This window comes from Gigantopelta aegis, chromosome 1 (genome assembly GCF_016097555.1).
Source record: "Gigantopelta aegis isolate Gae_Host chromosome 1, Gae_host_genome, whole genome shotgun sequence".
NCBI lineage: Eukaryota > Metazoa > Mollusca > Gastropoda > Neomphalida > Peltospiridae > Gigantopelta > Gigantopelta aegis.
The window spans coordinates 4,193,202-4,215,341 of record NC_054699.1 but is presented as its reverse complement, the minus strand read 5'-3'; the positions used below and the strand labels follow the sequence as shown (position 1 = coordinate 4,215,341).

At 36.7% G+C, this 22,140-nt stretch overlaps 1 protein-coding gene across 1 annotated transcript; it reads left to right on the top strand.

Annotated features, from left to right (window-relative positions):
- Nucleotides 1-1,180: 1,180 nt before the first annotated feature.
- LOC121386461 (sodium/potassium-transporting ATPase subunit beta-like) lies at nt 1,181-18,840 on the top strand. The gene is made up of 6 exons (XM_041517402.1): nt 1,181-1,416; nt 3,265-3,402; nt 8,227-8,337; nt 9,045-9,229; nt 10,243-10,347; nt 17,842-18,840. Exons 1-6 carry the CDS (start codon nt 1,251-1,253, stop codon nt 18,079-18,081), a joined length of 945 nt encoding a protein of 314 aa, XP_041373336.1. The 5' UTR covers nt 1,181-1,250; the 3' UTR covers nt 18,082-18,840.
- The last annotated feature ends 3,300 nt before the right edge of the window (nt 18,841-22,140 follow it).

The window sequence follows — 22,140 nt, the reverse complement described above, 5'->3', positions numbered from 1 at the left end:
CAGTGATTACCAACTGTGCACAAACCTATTACGTCAACTTGACGTTATTGCATCATTCAGGATATTGTAAACTAGTGTATATAACATAGTTCATGCTCAGAAATATCTCAAATAGTGGTCTGTTTTATGTTTTAGGGCATTATTTGCAACAAATCTCACCTATGATGTCATGTGATGTCAATTTGACGTAACTATGACGTCACAAAACAATTTCGATAGACTTTTGGGTTTTTTTTGTTTGTTTGGTATCATGTTTCTATCTGTTGGTAATACATTTATAGGGTCTAAACTGAACCAGTAAAAAGTTTGTAGTACATTGAAATTTGAGGGGGTCGCCATCTTCAAATTATGTAAATTAACCATGTTCCCGGGATCAGATTTTGGGAGACTTTTTTTCTGCAATAACTGATGAGCCATGGATAACATTAAAACCAAAAAACCTTTTGTATAAATTTGTTTGGGGTCAAACCGTATATTGACCCGACTAGACCCCCATGTATGTTGGTGCTGCGAAGCGAAAAGCCGTCACCTCCACCCCCACCAGAGGTTAAGCCCGTTACAGGTGTGTGCGAAACCTCTGTGGTATATGCGCACGTAAAACAAATTCAGATCAGCTCACATTCAATGATTCATGCTCAGCGCTGGAATTAAGATGCATAATGCTATTTCACTTTATTCCTTACTTAGTCTCATTATCATACAGTCTAAGTGTCGGGTACTCGGGTCCGGGTCTAGTGTTACCCTCGAGTACGATTACGAGGCCCTATAGATGTGTGCCCAGGACATCGTACTTTAACCTTTAATTAAACACGTTAAAATATATAAATGAAACAGCTGTAATGGATACAAAAAACCTAATAAATGTCATAAATATAACCACGTTATATGTAAATATTAATTAATTTATTTATTTATTTATTTATTTAATTATTTATTTATTTTATTCATTCATTTTTTTTTTTTTTTTTTTTTTTACTTTACTTTACTTTACTTTACTTTACTTTACTTTACTTTACTTTACTTTACTTTACTTTACTTTACTTTACTTTACTTTTTTATATATATATTTTTTTGTGTATTTGTTTATTTATATTTGGTTATTTGTCATTAAATTATTTGACTCTATAATAAAAAAAAACTGGAATCTTTTACCTGCGTTGACTGGTTTCTTGTTATAAAAACAAATACCAGTCTATTTACCTGCGAGTTTCTCACCTGAGTCAGCGGAAGCTTTTGAACGGTAAACTAAAATGGCGTCCAGAATTTCAGGTGTCAGCTCAGAATGGGCGCAATCGAGCACGGCGCTCGATCAAACCATTTACAAGCCATCTATGGACGACAGACTGGCAGATATTAAAACCTTTTGCTTGGATGTCCATAATGGTACCGTGTTTGGTAGAACACCTGTGCAGTGGAGTAAGTATATATTGTAGGACAATTAAAGTGGGTCAGATTTTTATATTTAAGTGTAAACATTCTTGACATTTTTATTCTCTTATAAAGTTGCAGTAAGATTTAATTTTATATCAGTTTGTGAACAAGTTCATATCATACACATATGTCGTATTTTATATTACTATTTCTGTTTTATGAATCATCATTTTCAGTTTGTCACAGTAGACTGAGTAGTATAGTTTACTGATTAAAATGTGAATTGAATTACAAGTAGTACTGAAGTAGAGTTATCAGTTAAAAGTTATTCAACTTAGGAAAGTGTACCGCCCGTTCCCCCCATTAGTTATCGATCTAAAGAGGGATTTTTTGATGGGGTATATATAGAAAAGTGGGGCATGGGGCCCTAACCCTAACTCTATCCCTAACCCTAAGTTGCCTAACCCTAACCCTAAACTATTATAAATGATGGGGGGAACGGGTGAAGCTCTTGCCCCTAACCCTAACTCTATCCCTAACCCTAAGTTGCCTAACCCTAACCCTAAACTATTATAAATGATGGGGGGAACGTGTGGAGCTCTTGCCTCAACTTATTGTTATGTCTTGTACTAAACACAAATTGACTAAATTTATGTTGGGGTGAGATTTAGCTCAGTGGGTAGAGTGCTCGCCTCAGGTGTTTGGGTCAGACGATTTTAATACTCTGATGGAAAGAAATAAAGGATCATACAGATAGCAACAAGAAATAATGACTGCATCAAACATCAATACATATTGTCAGAAGTTGACTGGGAACATACAGGCAGCACATTGAACACTACAGACATTCAGTCCCACATTAGGTTGGACTATACCAATTCAAATCCCATAGGCGACCATGTTAACATTTGTGTTTAAAAACACTATATGCAATATATCAACCAAACTGTCACCCATAAATATCAGTACTACAACCCCTACCTCAAAGTATTAACTTCAGAAAATGGTACCTTTCATGGCTCATTTTCGGTATAACCAGATGTTTCTGCAACACCCCTAGTTTCGCACAAAATTTTAGTACTTTTTTTTACAGGTACGCCATACATGTTCCAAGCACAAGGCTACTTGACACAGTGGTACTACATCAAATAAAATTGCATACATTTTTAGCCCAGATGAAACTAATTTTTTTTACAACCAACACACTCACATTTATAACCAATCACAGGACTTGTGGTGTTAACTTCTCTATCAAAAGTTCGGTGCACCTCGAACTTCGACCCAGCCGGAAATTAATTGGTATAGTGCAACCATTACAACTTGCTATGAAATACAGACATTACTACGCTAGTAGTGAATTAAATTTGGTCTACAATTTGATGTGTTCCCTTATTTCTTTCCATCAGTATATTTTGGTGGACTCATTGGGTTTTTCATCATCTCAACCTGTGCCATAACCCAAGAACTGTGACAGTAAGAGAGCTAGACGGACAAGCAACCAGCTGTCGAAATGTCTGTCTAGCTCTCTTACTGTCACAGTCAGAGACCAATCCATATAACTTCTGTGCAATCGCTGCATACCAAACGGTAGGTAAAGATTCCCGCTCTAATACAACGATTCTGTTTGAGACATCAAATACCTTTATATCAATAATTTTCTAGTCTCTTCATTTAAACAAATTCACATATTAATCACTAATACACACACTACATGAAGAAACCCACTTTCAGCTAAGCTTCGGCAGACTTTGCCAGAAGTATTCCAATCTCGCTGAACTATATCATGACGTAGCGTCACATGATCACTCTTACAGCCCACTCATTGATTCCAAGGGGTTTCATTATCTCTGGATTTTCAACTCATGGTTTTTGTTTGTTTTTTTTTGTTTTTAGTGTTCGTAATTATTTACTACATCATTTTCTACATTGGCTTGTTTGGGATGTTTGCTGTATTTTTGGTCGTGTTCAATTGGATTGTCGACTTGAACTACCCGACAATGCAGGGAGTGGACAGCATTTTGAAAGTGCCAGGTATGTTCCTAATGTTATTGTTTTTAATTAGACTTTTTACTTGATTGTTACAGGGTTCGAGTTTTATCACGCAGCCATGTGTGTGTGCAGGAGGTGGATTTATGGGGGTCAAAAAATGAGTGTACACGTGTCTGTAACTGCACCAACAGCAAATGTCCTTTTGCGTGAAAAGGGAACCGATTAATTGGCATATATCTATAATAAATAATGTTAAATCCATACAGCATACCAACTCAAACAAAAAATTTTTTTACTAAAATTTTCTGTGTAAATAAAAAAGTTTCTTAGCAAATTGGCATCAAATTATACAGATTAATCTTATTTTTAATACAGGGGTGAAGACAAAATGCTAGAACAGCCTTAGTTGTATTGCTATCGAAGTAATCGATAATGCAGTACACTGAGACTAAAGGCAGAACCGCATGTTCTCTGTATTGGCTGTTCCATCAGTTGTCTTCATACCTGTATTATAAAATAAGATTTACCCTATAACATTTGATGATAATTTGCAAAGAAAAGTTTTTATTTACACAGAAATATTTTTTAAATTGTTTTATTTGAGTAGGTATGGGTTTAAAACTTAATAATATATTTTTATATGAATTTTAAATTTATTTATTATAGAATTATATGCCAATTCATCGGTCCCCATTTAAAATTTCATGCAAACAGACTATAGTTGCCTTCCTTACTTGCAATAGTGTCCTGAAAATTCAACATTGTCAACGGCAAGAAAAATACACCGGTGCCCTCACTGGTTTGTGACTCTGCCCTTCCATGGGCGGGACGTAGCCCAGTGGTAAGGTGCTCGCCTGGGCTATTTCTCGTTCCAGCCAGTATACCACTATCAATAATTTTTGTTATTAAACCATGCCATTGCCCCTCAGAATAAAAATTTGAGCCCTCTTGTTACAGTGTATATAAGGTACTTTTTCATACAAGGCACAGATGTTTAAAACTTTATAATTGAATGATTATTCAGTTTCTTTGCAGGTTATCAAGGATGCCCATAACTTCTGTATCTCGCACTAGGCATAGTCTTAGGAGGGGAGGGTTTCTGCCAGAGGGTAAAATTACGTATTCTAAAATCTTGAAAATTAATGGCTATATTTGTTTAAGTTTTTGACAGATGATAGTAAGAGGACTGCTGTTTGTTTAAGTGTTTGACAGATGATAGTAAGACGACTGCTGTTTGTTTAAGTGTTTGACAGATGATAGTAAGACGACTGCTGTTTGTTTAAGTGTTTGACAGATGATAGTAAGATGACTGCTGTTTGTTTAAGTGTTTGACAGATGATAGTAAGACGACTGCTGTTTGTTTAAGTGTTTGTCAAACACATGATAGTAAGAGGACTGCTGTTTGTTTAAGTGTTTGACAGATGATAGTAAGAGGACTGCTGTTTGTTTAAGTGTTTGACAGATGATAGTAAGATGACTGCTGTTTGTTTAAGTGTTTGACAGATGATAGTAAGATGACTGCTGTTTGTTTAAATTTTTGACAGATGATAGTAAGATGATAGTAAGACGACTGCTGTTTGTTTAAGTGTTTGACAGATGATAGTAAGACGACTGCTGTTTGTTTAAGTGTTTGACAGATGATAGTAAGAGGACTGCTGTTTGTTTAAGTGTTTGACAGATGATAGTAAGACGACTGCTGTTTGTTTAAGTGTTTGACAGATGATAGTAAGACGACTGCTGTTTGTTTGAGTGTTTGACAGATGATAGTAAGACGACTGCTGTTTGTTTGAGTGTTTGACAGATGATAGTAAGACGACTGCTGTTTGTTTAAGTGTTTGACAGATGATAGTAAGAGGACTGCTGTTTGTTTAAGTGTTTGACAGATGATAGTAAGACGACTGCTGTTTGTTTAAGTGTTTGACCTCTGAGAATTTATGTGTTAAGCAAAAACAAATTGAGGTAACCCATTTCTTTTTTATGTAATCCATCATGACCATGTAAATGATGTCATAAACTCAACGTATGAACAAAAAATGGGTTACACAAAACTATTTATGCGAATGACACAAGAACGAAAGTTTCTCTCTCACAATTTTGAGAAGCTTGTTAAAGCGCATGAAATGCAGCGTCCAAATTTCAAAACATTTCAAACCCACAACCACCTAGATGGGGCACTTAAATATCATGTGTTGTGTGTATCTTGTTTTTTAAAATTACGTACCCTCATATTATTTTCTGTCAGGAAATCAGACGGGGGTTATGGGTTTAAACACATGCACACCTTAAAATCCAGATTTAAATAGATAAACATATTTTTCTCTTTTTAAAAAAAAAACATTTGCCGTCCCTTCCAGTCCAAATTGAGGGAACTATAGGTTTGGTCTCTGTCCTTCTGTCTGTCTGACCGTCTGTCACATGTATAGCTTTCAGGACTTTTATTTCTCAATGTGTCAACATATTGAGCTGAAATTTTGTGTATAGCTTTATCGTGTAGAGTTACAGACCAAGTTTGACTTTTATGAGAATTTATTCAAGGGCCATAATTCTGTAAGATATGGAATTTATCTATGTTTGACAGAGTTATGGCCCTTGAAGATTTGTAGGGCCCAGTAGGGGATATGTTTATTGTATTAGCAGTACTCGGAATACTTGTTCTGGGCTTTTCAGATATTTTGCTTTATATTTGCTTTATAATAGTGTAAATATAAAAGTGTCTCTCCACCCCCCCTTTTTGGCACCTTACTACGCTTATGTTCAGGGCTGCAGAAAGTACTTGCCCACTCGCCAAATGCGAGTAAAAATTCTGACGGACCTGTTAAAAAATCAAAATACCAGTCCGTCGAAACCACTATCAAAACAGAACCATTTCGTTGGCCAAAACATACATATACAGCCTCATTCCCCAGAAACAGGGCCAGTCAAAGGTCAATAGTTCTAAAAAGTATTTATTTACGTTCAAAGTATGTTTCCAGTGTGTTTTGAATAGATTTTTCTGTTAAATACTTGTGAGGTGTCACTTGAATTTTGTAAATCTATATGAAAGAAATGTGAAAAAGTTAGTGTTTACCAAAATGTTTTAAAATTTACTGATTTGTCAATAGGTTTGGGGTTTGATTTCATTTATTTGCCATGTTAATACTAATAGTCGTTATGTTGATCACTTGCCAAGTATCTTTAATAATGTTTTTGTCATTAAACTATAATATATTGTTCTATAGGCTGACGGACTAGTAGAAATTCTGGCAGGCTAGTAAGTTTTAGTTGGCTCTGGTCCAGCAGGCTAGTGAAATATTTTCCATTTCTGCACCCCTGTTGTTAATGTGACAGGTATAATATCTTGCTCGGCTGTGTGTTTCTTGGGTAGATTGTTACGTGTACAATGTATGTTAATGCACTGGTAGATTGTTACGTGTACAATGTATGTTAGTGCACTGGTAGATTGTTACGTGTATAATGTATGTTAGTGCACTGGTAGATTGTTACGTGTATAATGTATGTTAGTGCACTGGTAGATTGTTACGTGTATAATGTATGTTAGTGCACTTTGGAATATCTTGCTCGGCTGTGTGTTTCTTGGGTAGATTGTTACGTGTACAATGTATGTTAGTGCACTTTGGAATATCTTGCTCGGCTGTGTGTTTCTTGGGTAGATTGTTACGTGTACAATGTATGTTAGTGCACTTTGGAATATCTTGCTCGGCTGTGTGTTTCTTGGGTAGATTGTTACGTGTACAATGTATGTTAGTGCACTTTGGAATATCTTGCTCGGCTGTGTGTTTCTTGGGTAGAATGTTACGTGTACAATGTATGTTAGTGCACTTTGGAATATCTTGCTCGGCTGTGTGTTTCTTGGGTAGATTGTTACGTGTATAATGTATGTTAGTGCACTTTGGAATATCTTGCTCGGCTGTGTGTTTCTTGGGTAGATTGTTACGTGTATAATGTATGTTAGTGCACTTTGGAATATCTTGCTCGGCTGTGTGTTTCTTGGGTAGATTGTTACGTGTACAATGTATGTTAGTGCACTTTGGAATATCTTGCTCGGCTGTGTGTTTCTTGGGTAGATTGTTACGTGTATAATGTATGTTAGTGCACTTTGGAATAAAGTGAAAGTTTGCTTTGTTTAATGAGACCACCAGAGCCCATTGATTTATTAATTATCGCCTATTGGATGTCAAACATTTGGTAATTCTGACTCGTCATCAGAGGAAACCTGCTACATTTTTCCTAATGCAGCAAGGATCTTTTATATGCACCATCCCACAGACAGGAAAACACATACCACAGGCTTTGACCAGTTGTGGTGCACTGGCTGGAACGAGAAAACCCCAATCAGCTGAATGAATCTGCCGACGCGCAGGGCTCTAGTGGTGTCGTTAAACAAAATAAACTTTGATAAATTTTAAGTCCTAGATCAATGAAACTTGGTTTATGGTTGCACCTATGGATGTTCATCACAGTAAAACTTGGTTTATAGTTGCACCTGTGGATGTTCATCATAGTGAAACTTGGTTTATAGTTGCACCTGTGGATGTTCATCAAAGTGAAACTTGGTTTATAGTTGCACCTATCGATGTTCATCACAGTGAAACTTGGTTTATAGTTGCACCTATGGATGTTCATCACAGTGAAACTTGGTTTATAGTTGCACCTATGGATGTTCATCACAGTGAAACTTGGTTTATAGTTGCACCTATGGATGTTCATCACAGTGAAACTTGGTTTATAGTTGCACCTATGGATGTTCATCACAGTGTTCCAAAAACATTTATCATAGGTGAGATGTTTACTTCCACAGAGTTCTTGTTATTAATATTTGTACCTCTTTTTCTTTTTGGTGTTTAGTCTATTTTTACATTGTTGCAGGCTTATCCTTTCGTCCCATGCCTGGCACCCGATCGACAGTTGTGAGATTTGTGAAAGGAGATGCCTCGACCTACACTCAGTATCTCGACCATATGGAAGCATACCTTCGATGTAAGACTTTCTAAACAACATAGCAATATCACACCTTCAATGTAAGACTTTGTAAACAACATAGCTTACCTTTGATGTAAGACTTGCTAAACAGTATAGTAATAGCTTACCTTCAGTGTAAGACTGTCTAAACATAGCATACCTTCGATGTAAGACTTTCTAAACAACAGTGATAGCATACCTTTGATGAAAGACTTTCTAACCAACATAGCAATAGCATACCTTCGATGCAAGACTTTCTAAACATAGCCATAGCATATCTTCGATGTAAGACTTTCTAAACAACATAGTAATAGCATACCTTTGACATTGTAAGTCAAAAGGTGTTACACCAATAATAATGTTTATAATTTTGTAAAATATCCCATATATCTCTGAAGCGGTCTTCATTTTCTGTATAAAAATATTGTTCAACAATCTTCAAAAGTTTATTCTATTAACAACTTCATCAAAATTAGACTCCATTTGTAGTGTAGTGTATGGTCATAAATATCCTAATAATTCAACATCCTCCAAACAGAAGGTACAAATATTGTCTCTTTGTATTCTCTGTAATTTCCTCATTAATTTTGTGAGACCATTTGTAATAATCATGGCAGTTTTCACTAAATGGATTTTAGTTAAATATACCATATATGAATTCTTGATTCATGTATACTTGTGTCCAGGATTATTGCATGTTATTTTGTGGTTGTTGGGTTTTTTAGATTATGAAAATCAAAATCAACAAGGAGAGAATTACATTGATTGCACTGAGATACGCACTCGGCGTACAACCGAACTGTCGAAAGTCTGTCGATTCAACATCGAGATGTTGGGTGCATCATGTGTCAAGCAGCAGAATTTTGGATTTGATGATGGCCAGCCATGTATTTTGCTTAAATTAAACAGGGTTAGTACTGTACGCCTCTGGGAGCATGGCTTATGTAGGTTGTGGAAATCCTGGAAAATCAATTCACGGCAGTTCACGTCAAACCGTTATGATATTGTGTTAATAATCGCAGGCAATTCATGTCAAACCGTACAATATTGTGTTGATAATCACAGGGTACAATATTTTAATTTTACACCAACTGTTGTTCTGTTTGTATGTGATTTATGCAACTTTAAATTGTTGAGAACAGACAGTTGGTTATTTGGTGAACTGTTATGTTTTGAATTAGAAGTTCCAAACTTCAGGATCACTACAACATTTGTCTTTGATTCCATAAATGTTCTCGACTGATTTTAAATTTATAACTACATGTTGTAACCACTTTTTATAATAAAAAATTTAGAATTTGGCTAATTTGGCTATGGTCACTATGTTCAATTTACAACTACATGTTGTGGCTAATTTGGCTATGGTCACTATGTTCAATTTACAACTACATGTTGTGGCTAATTTGACTATGGTCACTATGTTCAATTTACAACTACATGTGACTAATTTGGCTATGGTCACTATGTTCAATTTACAACTACATATTGTGGCTAATTTGGCTATGAGCACTATGTTCAATTTACAACTACATGTTGTGGCTAAGTTGGCTATGATCACTGTTCAATTTACAACTACATGTTGTGGCTAATTTGGCTATGAGCACTATGTTCAATTTACAACTACATGTTGTGGCTAATTTGGCTATTATCACTATGTTCAATTTACAACTACATGTTGTGGCTAATTTGGCTATGATCACTGTTCAATTTACAACTACATATTGTGGCTAATTTGGCTATGAGCACTATGTTCAATTTACAACTACATGTTGTGACTAATTTGGCTATGATCACTATGTTCAGTTTACAACTACATGTTGTGACTAATTTGGCTATGATCACTATGTTCAATTTACAACTACATGTTGTGGCTAATTTGGCTATGGTCACTGATGTTGAATTTACACAATGCGCTGTTTTCAGATTTATAACTGGATCCCAGAAGAGTTTGTCAATGCGTCGATGGCCGAGGACGATATAAGCGAAGAGTGGGAGCAGTGGTCTATTTCTGTGAAGTGTTTCGGCGAGGTGAGCTTTCTTTTGTCGTGTGGCAGGAGTACAATGTACGATGTAGCTCAAAGGTGAGCTTTGTTTTGTCGTGTGGCAGGAGTACAATGTATGATGTAGCTCAGAGGTGAGCTTTCTTTTGTCGTGTGGCAGGAGTACAATGTATGATGTAGCTCAGAGGTGAGCTTTGTTTTGTCGTGTGGCAGGAGTACGATGTAGCTCAGAGGTGAGCTTTGTTTTGTCGTGTGGCAGGAGTACAATGTACGATGTAGCTCAGAGGTGAGCTTTGTTTTGTCGTGTGGCAGGAGTACAATGTACGATGTAGCTCAGAGGTGAGCTTTGTTTTGTCGTGTGGCAGGAGTACAATGTACGATGTAGCTCAAAGGTGAGCTTTTTGTCGTGTGGCAGGAGTACAATGTACGATGTAGCTCAAAGGTGAGCTTTGTTTTGTCGTGTGGCAGGAATACAGTGTACGATGTAGCTCAGAGGTGAGCTTTCTTTTGTCGTGTGGCAGGAGTACAATGTACGATGTAGCTCAGAGGTGAGCTTTGTTTTGTCGTGTGGCAGGAGTACAATGTACGATGTAGCTCAGAGGTGAGCTTTGTTTTGTCGTGTGGCAGGAGTACAATGTACGATGTAGCTCAAAGGTGAGCTTTGTTTTGTCGTGTGGCAGGAGTACAATGTACGATGTAGCTCAGAGGTGAGCTTTGTTTTGTCGTGTGGCAGGAGTACAATGTACGATGTAGCTCAAAGGTGAGCTTTGTTTTGTCGTGTGGCAGGAGTACAATGTACGATGTAGCTCAGAGGTGAGCTTTGTTTTGTCGTGTGGCAGGAGTACAATGTACGATGTAGCTCAAAGGTGAGCTTTGTTTTGTCGTGTGGCAGGAGTACAATGTACGATGTAGCTCAGAGGTGAGCTTTTTGTCGTGTGGCAGGAGTACAATGTACGATGTAGCTCAGAGGTGAGCTTTGTTTTGTCGTGTGGCAGGAATACAATGTACGATGTAGCTCAGAGGTGAGCTTTGTTTTGTCGTGTGGCAGGAGTACAATGTACGATGTAGCTCAAAGGTGAGCTTTGTTTTGTCGTGTGGCAGGAGTACAATGTACGATGTAGCTCAGAGGTGAGCTTTGTTTTGTCGTGTGGCAGGAATACAATGTACGATGTAGCTCAGAGGTGAGCTTTGTTTTGTCGTGTGGCAGGAGTACAATGTATGATGTAGCTCAGAGGTATAGCTTGGGCACCGTTTTTCATGAATTACATAGAGGATAAAGCTAAATTCACCTCGTGTGAAAAAAAAAATCTGGAAAATTATATGTGGGAAAGATGGAGGAGACCATAGGTTTCAACTCCATTCATCTGTCTGTTCATCCGTCTTTCCCACATATAGTTTTCCGGATGGGTTTTTTTTCACAGTGCCTTGCACTATTGAGCTGAAATGTTTTGCATAGCTTTATCATATTCTGTTTTAGATCAAGTTTGACTTTCATGCAATTTAACCATTTTTGACGGAGTTAACGCTCTTGAAGTTATGAGATATAAAAAAAATTGTTTTCCGGACATATTTTTGAGAATGGCTCAGGATAATGAGCTGAAATTTAGTTTATGGCCTTTGAACTTAGGATATATATGGGGGGGGGGGGGGGGGGGGGGGGGAATTGGCCCAGTAGGGGATATGTATTGCTTTGAACTTAGGATATATATGGGGGGGGGAATTGGCCCAGTAGGGGACATGTATTGCTTTAACTGCTCTCACAATGCTTGTTCTAATATGGAAAATATCAGGTCTTCTAAATTATGGTAGCCCCACTCCCACGGCTAGTGATATTCAATGTTGGGCTAGTAAATAACTACTATCGCCATGCCCGACGGCTAGTGAAATTTGTTTTTGGTAAATTGTGGCAGTTGAGTCTATTTTGTAAATATGAATATCCTGCACCCACCCCAAACCCCAATGTTAATGTTTTTACGCTCCACCTCCCTCTAGTTGACATATCTGATTATTACTAGTATTTAGTGAAATTTTATCAGTCCTTCGCTTTTGAAAAACAAAGGCGAGTGAAAAATCACACACCTCAAAATGCTTAGGCAAGTGAAAAATCGCACTCATTAAAATGCTACGGTGAGTGAAAACCAATCATTATTAATTTATGAAATAATTGGTACATGTAAATGCAGAGACATATGTTGCAAATATGAACTAATAAACCAATAATGTTTTCTTCTAATGTTATGTTGTTTGGTTCATTAGTGTAGTCTGACTTCTTTTCCCTTTCAGGAATGGAGTTATAATTTATTAAACATTTCAGGAGTAGTACTATAGAAATATAATTATGACATGTATACACTGATGCATATAACTTGATTTTTTAATTACAATATGTACTATTCAGATAATTTGATGCACAAAATTATATATATACCTTTGCAGTGTTAGATGGTTTGATGAACATGCAGCTAAACATATATAGGAATCAACTTGTCTTGAATTTCATTATTATGTACAACGAACATGATTAGGATAGTTGGGATGGGAAAAACCCACTTGTTCCAAGGAGGTGGTTTATGAACTTCGACCCAAGCATCTCAGGTGTGCACTACCGACTAATATTATTAAAACTTTTTTTTTTAAATAACTCGTGAAATGTAGGCCTACAATTACTTCAGTTGAAAGTGTTGGTTGGAACATTGACATTCACGTGGCATTTTTGATTCAACAATTAAGCAACCAGTCTCCCTCCCTCAACATTTTGTAACACATCATTTGACCTACCGCTACAAGTTACGTACGGGTCTGACACTGTTACGTCATTGATCTAGAACGGCCCCAATGTTGTTGATAAAAAAAATATACAAAATCTGTCATTATAAAGTATTTTATTCCAAACATGGGATGCCATAATAAAGATAAGTCTTTTTAAAAACATAATTTTAGACACCAATATCAATGCGTAATAAGTTGTCAAGTAGATCAGCGTGTGTGTTCAGAATTTCAAGAGTAAAAATAATCTGACCCCGATAGCTCTGATTGGTAAATAGTGGCAATCAATACCCGGTATACAAAATTATTTTACATGCGTTATTTTTCACACTCGCCAGATTGAAATTACAAGCACGATCACACCCGCGCACCTTAAAAGGCAAGAAGTAGGGCTAGTGAATTTTTAATGGTGGCTAGTAAATGTTTTAAATCACTGATCCCTTGGCTAGTGGATTTTATAAACATTCTAGAAGACCTGGTTAAGCAATGTATGTTGAGGCAAGGCAAATACCAATTAACTAGACATGGTTGATAATTTAATTATTAAATAACAAGTAGCAAATTCTATCTATTCCTGTATCACTTTTAAAATAACATATACAGTAATATGATGTCATCACAATTAGCACAAAACATTACACTCAGGTACACAGGTTTTGTTGACCCATTGACAGCAAAAAAATATATTAACCAGGTTAATAATGCAAACTATTGTTGGATTTTGCACGGGTGAAGAAATGGAACATATATCACTAGCCCACCAGACCAGAACCAACTAAAATTTACTAGCCCACAATAATTTCTACTAGTCCACCAGTCTATAGAATAATATATTATTAATAATATTATAACATACAGTGTTTTCACTTCAAATGATATATAGAGGTTATTACCAGAGTGTTTTTCGATATCGTCAATATCATATGTTTTATTCCTAATATATTATATTGACGATACCGAAATACACAAGGGTAATAATCTCTTTATCATATAAGCTGAAGCTTAATACAACATGTTTTTGTAAACTGTACACGCAACTTTAATTCCAGTCCGCCAAATTACTAGATATGCAACTGATGTAAGAATATGTGGCGAGGTGTATTTTTGAATGGAAATGACGTCAAAGTCGAATGACGTCATTTTGGATGTCCTTACATCAAAATAAAGTTATGCCTCACGTTTTTTGTTTTTTGAATGCTGGACAGCTTTCAATGTCAATTGCCATTGAAATGCTTTTATTTGATGACTATGAATGCATACGTCAATCATGGAGTGTCACCCAAGTACGTTTGCTTAAATGTCAATAAACCTAGTGCAGAGACCTCGACTAATTTACATCTAATTTGCAAAGTTATCAAATTGTTAAAGTACGTGATCTGAAAAATATCACATACTTTGATTGCACTGAAAATGTAAGATATTATATGATAAATATAGATATATTGACAAAACATTATTAAGAACACTTGGTCAGTGATCAACATCAAGTGGCAAACAAAATTTAAAAAAACAGATCGCCCACCAGACTGGTACCGGTAGTTGCATTTTTTAAATCGTCCCTCAGAATGTTTACTCACATTTGGCGAGCAGGCAAGTACTTTCTGCATCCCTGCTTTTGACATGGATAAATCCTCATATTGTCATGTTGAGAAAATTATCTCCCCTTTGTCTCATGTATCTTAAGTTATTTTTCGGAATGAAATTGCCCACGAAAACATGAAATAATAGATGAGGCCTATAATTAGTGGTCTCATCTCACATGACGGGCGGGATGTAGCTCAGTGAAAACATGAAATAATAGATGCGGCCTGTAATTAGTGGTCTCATCTCACATGACGGGCGGGATTTAGCTCAGTGAAAACATGAAATAATAGATGAGGCCTGATGAGGCCTATAATTAGTGAGATTTAGCTCCTAGATGAGGCCTGTAATTAGTGGTCTCATCTCACATGACGGGCGGGATTTAGCTCAGTGAAAACATGAAATAATAGATGAGGCCTGTAATTAGTGGTCTCATCTCACATGACGGGCGGGATTTAGCTCAGTGGGTTGAGTGCTAACTTGAGGTGTTACGTCACAGGATCAAACCACCTCTGTGGATCCATTCAACTGATTGGGGGTGTTCTCATTCCAACCAGTAAACCACAACTGGTCAAAGGCTGTGTTATGTATTTTTCTGTCTGTGAGGAAATGTATATAAACAGTCCCTTGCTGCATTAGAAAGAGTACCGGCTCCCACCCAGAGCAAGTTTTAACGACTCAGTGGGTAGGAGTAAGATCACTACACCCTCTTGTCTCTCACTAACCACTAACACTGACAGCCCAGTACCGGCTCCCACCCACAGCAAGTTTTAACGACTCAGTGGGTAGGAGTAAGATCACTACACCCTCTTGTCTCTCACTAACCACTAACATAAGGCTGGTAGGTACTGGGTTCGCAGCCTGGTACCGGCTCCCACCCAGAGCAACCACTAACAACTTACTCACTGTCCTTGACAGACAGCCCAGATAGCTGAGGTGTGTACCCAGGACAGCTTGCTTGGATACAAGCATGAAAATAAGTTGAAATTAAATGAAATTAATTATGTTCAACTCGGGGACGTAGCCCAGTGGTAAAACACTTGTTTGATGCGTGGTCAGTTTAGGATAGATCCCTGTCGGTAGGCCCATTGGGCTATTTCTCGTTCTAATCAGTGCACCACAACTTGTATATCAAAGGCCATGGTATGTGATATCCTGTCTATGGGATGGTGCATATAAAAGATCCCTTGCTACTAATTGTAACATGTGGTGGGTTTCATGTCTAAGACTATATGTCAAATATTACCAAATGTTTAACATCCAATAGCCAATAATTAATAAAGCAATATGTTCTAGTGGTGTCGTTAAACCGATAATGAATAAAGCAATATGTTCTAGTGGTGTCGTTAAACCGATAATTAATAAAGCAATATGTTCTAGTGGTGTCGTTAAACCGATAATTAATAAAGCAATATGTTCTAGTGGTGTCGTTAGACCGGCCTCGGTGGCGTCGTGGCAGGCCATCGGTCTACAGGCTGGTAGGTACTGGGTTCGGATCCCAGTCGAGGCATGGGATTTTTAATCGAGATACCGACTCCAAACCCTGAGTGAGTGCTCCGCAAGGCTCAATGGGTAGGTGTAAACCACTTGCACCGACCAGTGATCCATAACTGGTTCAACAAAGGCCATGGTTTGTGGTATCCTGCCTGTGGGAAGCGCAAATAAAAGATCCCTTGCTGTCTGTCGTAAAAATAGTAGCCTATGTGGCGACAGCGGGTTTCCTCTAAAAACAGTGTCAGAATGACCATATGTTTGACGTCCAATAGCCGATGATAAGATAAAAAATCAACGTGCTCTAGCGGCGTCGTTAAATAAAACAAACTTAGTGGTGTCGTTAAACCAATAATTAATAAAGCAATATGTTCTAGTGGTGTCGTTAAACCAATTAAACTCTTTAATTTAAATAACTATTTTTCCTTTGTCACTTTTATCAGTGTTTTGGTTTTGGTTTTTATTGGGGGCAGGCAGTGTCAGAATGAAGTAGAAAATACCTCTGCCATACCATATGATTAACTTATATACCGACTTTGTTGACTGATATACTGAGTTGAGAAGATTATCTCCCCTTGTCACTTATTAATCACTTCTCTCTTCTTCTTTTTCTCGGACTGAAGTAGAAACATTGAAACCCCTTTAAACCGGACATCCATGGCTTTAACAGGGTTCGCATGCATCCTGGAAAACCCTGGAAAGTGCTTAATTTTTTTTTTTACCCTGGAAAGTCCTTAAATGTCCTGGAAAAGTCCGTTTACCTCCTGGAAAGTCCTGGAAATAAGGGAAAAAAAATTCTAATTTTTTTTTTAGTGATGTTACAAATACATAAATAATCGCGTTTGACTTAAGTACCCCTCCCCCAAAAGAAAGAAAGAAAACCCCCCACAAAAACAATACCTAAACGCATCGATGATTATAATGAGGTCGACTGCCATTGGTCAGTTGTTGAGCAGGAAATACTGTGTTGGTTTATTTGGTCTATAGATAGGCGTAGTGGTGCTCATTAGAGCACGAGTAGATAATCTTAATTGAGATGGCGACACAATTCTTCAATCATGGAAACCGGATAAAAAATATATACCAGTATGACATTAACAAAAAGAAAAAGAAAAACGGGTAGATGTGTAAATCACTTCTGCGAAAATGCCTAACGGAAAGTGTACGTTTAACGACAGGTGTACGTTTAACGACAGGTGGATAAAAAAAATTATTTTTAGAAAAACAAGCACGCGTCTGACATCATATAAGTTGACTACTTGCATGTAAATTAAGTGGCACCTAGTTTACAGAGGTTCTCTTCTGTGTTGATGTTTGAAAATGGACCATAAAACAGTCGTGTTTTGAGGGAATTCCGGTTACCAGAGGGTCCCATTTTGAGAGGTTTCCTTGTACTGATGTTCTACCATATTATGATTTACTTGTATCCTGACTTAATGTACTTCACTTAAAATGTTGAGTGAGGAAGATTATCTCCCTTTATCACCTATTATACACTTGGGTTGGGTTGGGGTTTTTTGGGGGGGGAGGTTTCAGAATGAAATAGAAAATACTTCTGCCGTACTATATTATTATTAACTTACACACTGACCTAGTTCACTTATATACCGAGTTGGGAAGATTATCTCCCTTTGTCACTTATTATATTTTTTTCATACATGTTATTTTATTTTATGTTTTTTAGAATGAAGTTGACCGAGAAAACATGGGTCCTCTGACCTATCATCCACCGAAAGGATTTCCCTTCAAATATTACCCGTACCTGAACCAGCAGGGCTATCGGTCGCCTCTTATGTTTGTGCGCTTCGAGGAGCCGGTGCCCGGCATCATGTTGATGATAACGTGCAAGGCCTACGCCAAGAATATCTATCACAACAGAGTGGAACTTGCCGGGATGGTCCATTTTGAGCTGTTGGTGGATTAGTCGGATGTTAAATTTGAGATAGACAGAGTAAGAAATGAGAATGTTTTGTATACTTGGAACACTTCAGTATACTTGGAACACTTCAGTAGCAGTAACAAGAACATTTACAACAACAGAGTGGAACTAACTGGGATGGTCCATTTCGAACTGCTGGTGGAGTAGTGTAATGTTATGTTTAGATAAATACATTAAGAAATGAGAATGTTTTGTGTACGGGGAACAATTCAGTAGCAGTACCCAGAGTGGAATGGCTGGAATGGTCCATTTTTGCAGGGCTTCTAGATTATGGTAGCCCCACTCCCATGGCTAGTGATATTCAATGTTGGGCTAGTAAATAACTACTATTGCCATGCCCGACGGCTAGTGCACTTTTTTTGTCAAATGTTGCAGTTATTTCTATTTTGTAAATATGAATATCCTAACCCCACCCCAATCCCCAATGTTAATGTTGTAAGCTCTTTCTCCCTTTTGAGGTGACATATCTGATTATTACTATTATTTAGTAAAATTGTATTGAACTTAAAGTAAAGTAGGGCTAGTGAATTTTTAATCCTGGCTAGTAAATTTTTGAAATCACTGATCCCATGGCTAGTGGATTTAAAATAATTCTAGAAGAATTCTCGGTCAATTTCATTTCGAATACCAGTGTCTGTACATCGAATGTGTTTGCGGTAGTATGCTAATGTTTGTAGCACTCAGTTTTTACTTTAATTTGTGATATATTTTTTTTCATACGTACAAAATTATTGAGAGGTAAAATCCGGTTTGGGCTACTACAAACATTAGGACAACAACAAACACCTTGCAAATACAGACACTGATATTTTAAATGAGAAAATGTATTTAATTTGTATGTTACGTCATCGAAAAGGTTCTATTGGTTGTAAACTGAGGACTGTCCCTTTAAGAAGAGATATTAGTTGTATACACTTGATTCAAGGACAGTTCCCTGTGAATCTGACGGATCACTCCACTTTATATGTATATACATATTCATAAAGGTACTGCTGGTAAGAAATAAGGGATCACACTAATGGGAAAGAATGACTGCAACCAAAACCCTCATCCATCGTGTCGGGAAGATAACCTTGTTTCTGATATTGAAGTCCACATTACTGACATTCAATCCCATATTAGTCACATCGTTGTAGTTTATACAGACATTTCTACGGTAAACGTGAATTCAGTTTGGTCTAAAATGCCAAGTCTTCATTTTATTCTTCCAGTGTATATTTCTGGAGTCTGTTTGACATGTAACTAGTCGAGTCAAAATAGCAGTGTTCAAGATTAAACATTTCGGTAGTATCACAGTTGGATACTAACATTTCAAAATCTGGTATCCCACCTGAGAATTTAGTATCCCACTTAAATGAGTTGGGGGAGATATTGTTACGGCATAGCATTAGACTGGGTACGAGCTCGAAAATACTGTGACTTAACTTCATCCGTAAATGACGACTTTCATTGTTTCAGAAAAAAATAAAAACGCATGATTTAAAAACAAACATTATATGGTATCCTGGTGGGATACTGGGTTATTGAAGTCTGGTATCCAAAATTAAATTCTGGTCTCCCCAGGATATCGGGATACCATTAATCTTGAACACTGAATAGCATTTCATAAATCATCGATAGTACTCATACTAACCTCTCCATATGCACACATACAAGTATATCGGAGTAATATACAAATATTGCATATATATATATATATATATATATAGGTGGGGGGTTTTAATATACATAACTGTCAAAAACACAATGTTTAGAGTTTCATCTCATTATGTTAAAAAAAAAGGCCACTATCAAAACTTTCCAAAGCACTCGTGCATAAATATAAACACTTATTCAATATCTACATTTAATAATTAAATTGAGTGACGGACCAGAAAATCCATTTAGTGGGGGAGCAATTCCTCGGTTTCTCCAATGTAAAAAAAAATATATATATATATATTTATGGCTCAAAATTTAGGGGACCCCTCTTAAATCTGCCACTGATATTCTATTCTGTTTGTCTATGCAAGCCAAAATAGCCCAACAAATTGTGGAGAATATCCCTTGCTACTCGCCCTAACAAACATATATTCTATATACAAACATACATGAATACTAGGGTATTGTTTAATGAACATGTACAAATAATGTTTTAGAAATCCATCTATACAGTACCTAACCCTACACAAACCTAACACTCACAACATAACCAATCTATTATCTTTATGATTCCATCCATCTTTCTATAAGAAGTAGACCAGATAATTATCTTGACTGTTGAAAATATATATAGGTAAGATATGTTTTTTAGAACCCATGAGTTGTGTCCCTTGGTCAGTGAAGAAACTGATGTTGTATAGGTTCCATGAGACCAAATGTTTTCCCATTACAGGTAATTGTAAAAACATTTAATAAATATAAACAGCATATTAGTATGCCCAGGCTGGAGGCATGTAAGAAGTGTTACACATTACATTTAATCTACCCGCTAGAAAATGTTGATTTTAATAGATTGATAGAATGTTTCTGTTAGTACCCTACAGAACTTCTAATCTACAATGTAGACTGCATAATAGCTGGATACTAAATAAAAGTATATTAATATTACAAGAATATACAACAGTATTTTAAACTCACATGTTACTACCAGTAAGCAACATTTGTAATTACGGGTTGTTAAACATTGATGCCCAGAAATACCTCATTTGGTATACAGTGCAATCTAAAATGTTTGGGGTTGGTCAACAATTACATAACATTTAGGGGAGGTGTTACGAAGCACTATGGGGGAGGGCAGGGTGTTTGTTATTTGTTCCATAACAGTAATTGCTGAACGGTCCTTTTCGTGGTGAATCATTTCATGGCAGTTATGTCCCTTTATGTAAAGCTGTACATAGGTTAATTTTGTGGATTGTTGGAGGTTTTGTTTAATTACTACATTGCAGACAATGGTGCTATAACTTTCCAGTGATATATTTCTACTTCAGCTTGCCATAGTAAATAATGTTCATCTTTTTTTAATTTGTAAATGGGTATCCTCATTGGTCAAATGTATTATTTTAAAACATGGCCCATCCAATTTCAACAGTCTTGATTTTAAATAATATTTTGTTTTCTGCATATGCACAATGGCGTACGAGCTCCCATTTTTGTAGAGGGGCAGACTGGTTTTTGCCCTAAGTAAACAAAAATGTTAGAATCTGGATAACAACATTTATTCATATTAGCATTACTGCTAAACAGCTATATGGGGCTACAAACAAATCATTATACATTTGTATATGCCCATCTAAGATGGGTCATATTATGGTATGGCATTATCCGTAAGTCTGTCTGTTAACTTTTTCTTGTCCAGACCATATCATGTATACAGGACCATCAGACCTCACATGTAGGAACAACTTGTGATGGCTTTGTGTCGTGTTCTATTACTAGGTCACTGTGACCTACTTTTCGCAGTCTACTGTACATAGCAATAAATTCTTGTCCAGAGCATATCTTGCATACAAATGCATACAGGACCATCAAACCACATGTAGGAACAACTTGGGATGGTGATTGGTCCAAAACAAACTTCACATAATTAGACTTGAATTATACCCGTGACATATTCATTAATATTTATGGTTTTCCATCAAACTCCTGACGGGCATATCATGTACCTCACCGGTACTCTTGTTACATATGGATTGCAACTAATTTTGCAGGTAGAATGATGAAAATAAATGATAAAAAGACCTCAATTTAGCACATTTTGCCTGAATATCTCGTTTTTTGCTACAATTTGAGGATTTGCTCTCGTCTTGTATGCTTATGCAATGACCTCCAGTTGAATGACATTATTAACTAGATTTACGGTATGGAAGTGCATGTATGTTGTGAATGGATTAGTGGAAGACACAAGTAATCTTGGGTGTTTTTAGCTTCTAGTACCATGCAGACTGAATGTATTTTTAATATGTTTAAATCGATTCTGACTACGAATGCACAAAGCAGGGCTAGCTCTAACTCTCGCCAAGTTCGCCAGTTGCAAATTTTCTAAACAATTGGCGAATTTTATTT

Bases quoted from the DNA above. Each gene is read 5' to 3' on its own strand.
- LOC121386461 (XM_041517402.1), top strand. From the start codon at position 1,251: ATGGCGTCCAGAATTTCAGGTGTCAGCTCAGAATGGGCGCAATCGAGC. The intron at 1,417-3,264 runs GTAAGTATATAT...TTTTGTTTTTAG, and splicing joins TAGAACACCTGTGCAGTGGA to TGTTCGTAATTATTTACTAC. The intron at 3,403-8,226 runs GTATGTTCCTAA...ACATTGTTGCAG, and splicing joins CAGCATTTTGAAAGTGCCAG to GCTTATCCTTTCGTCCCATG.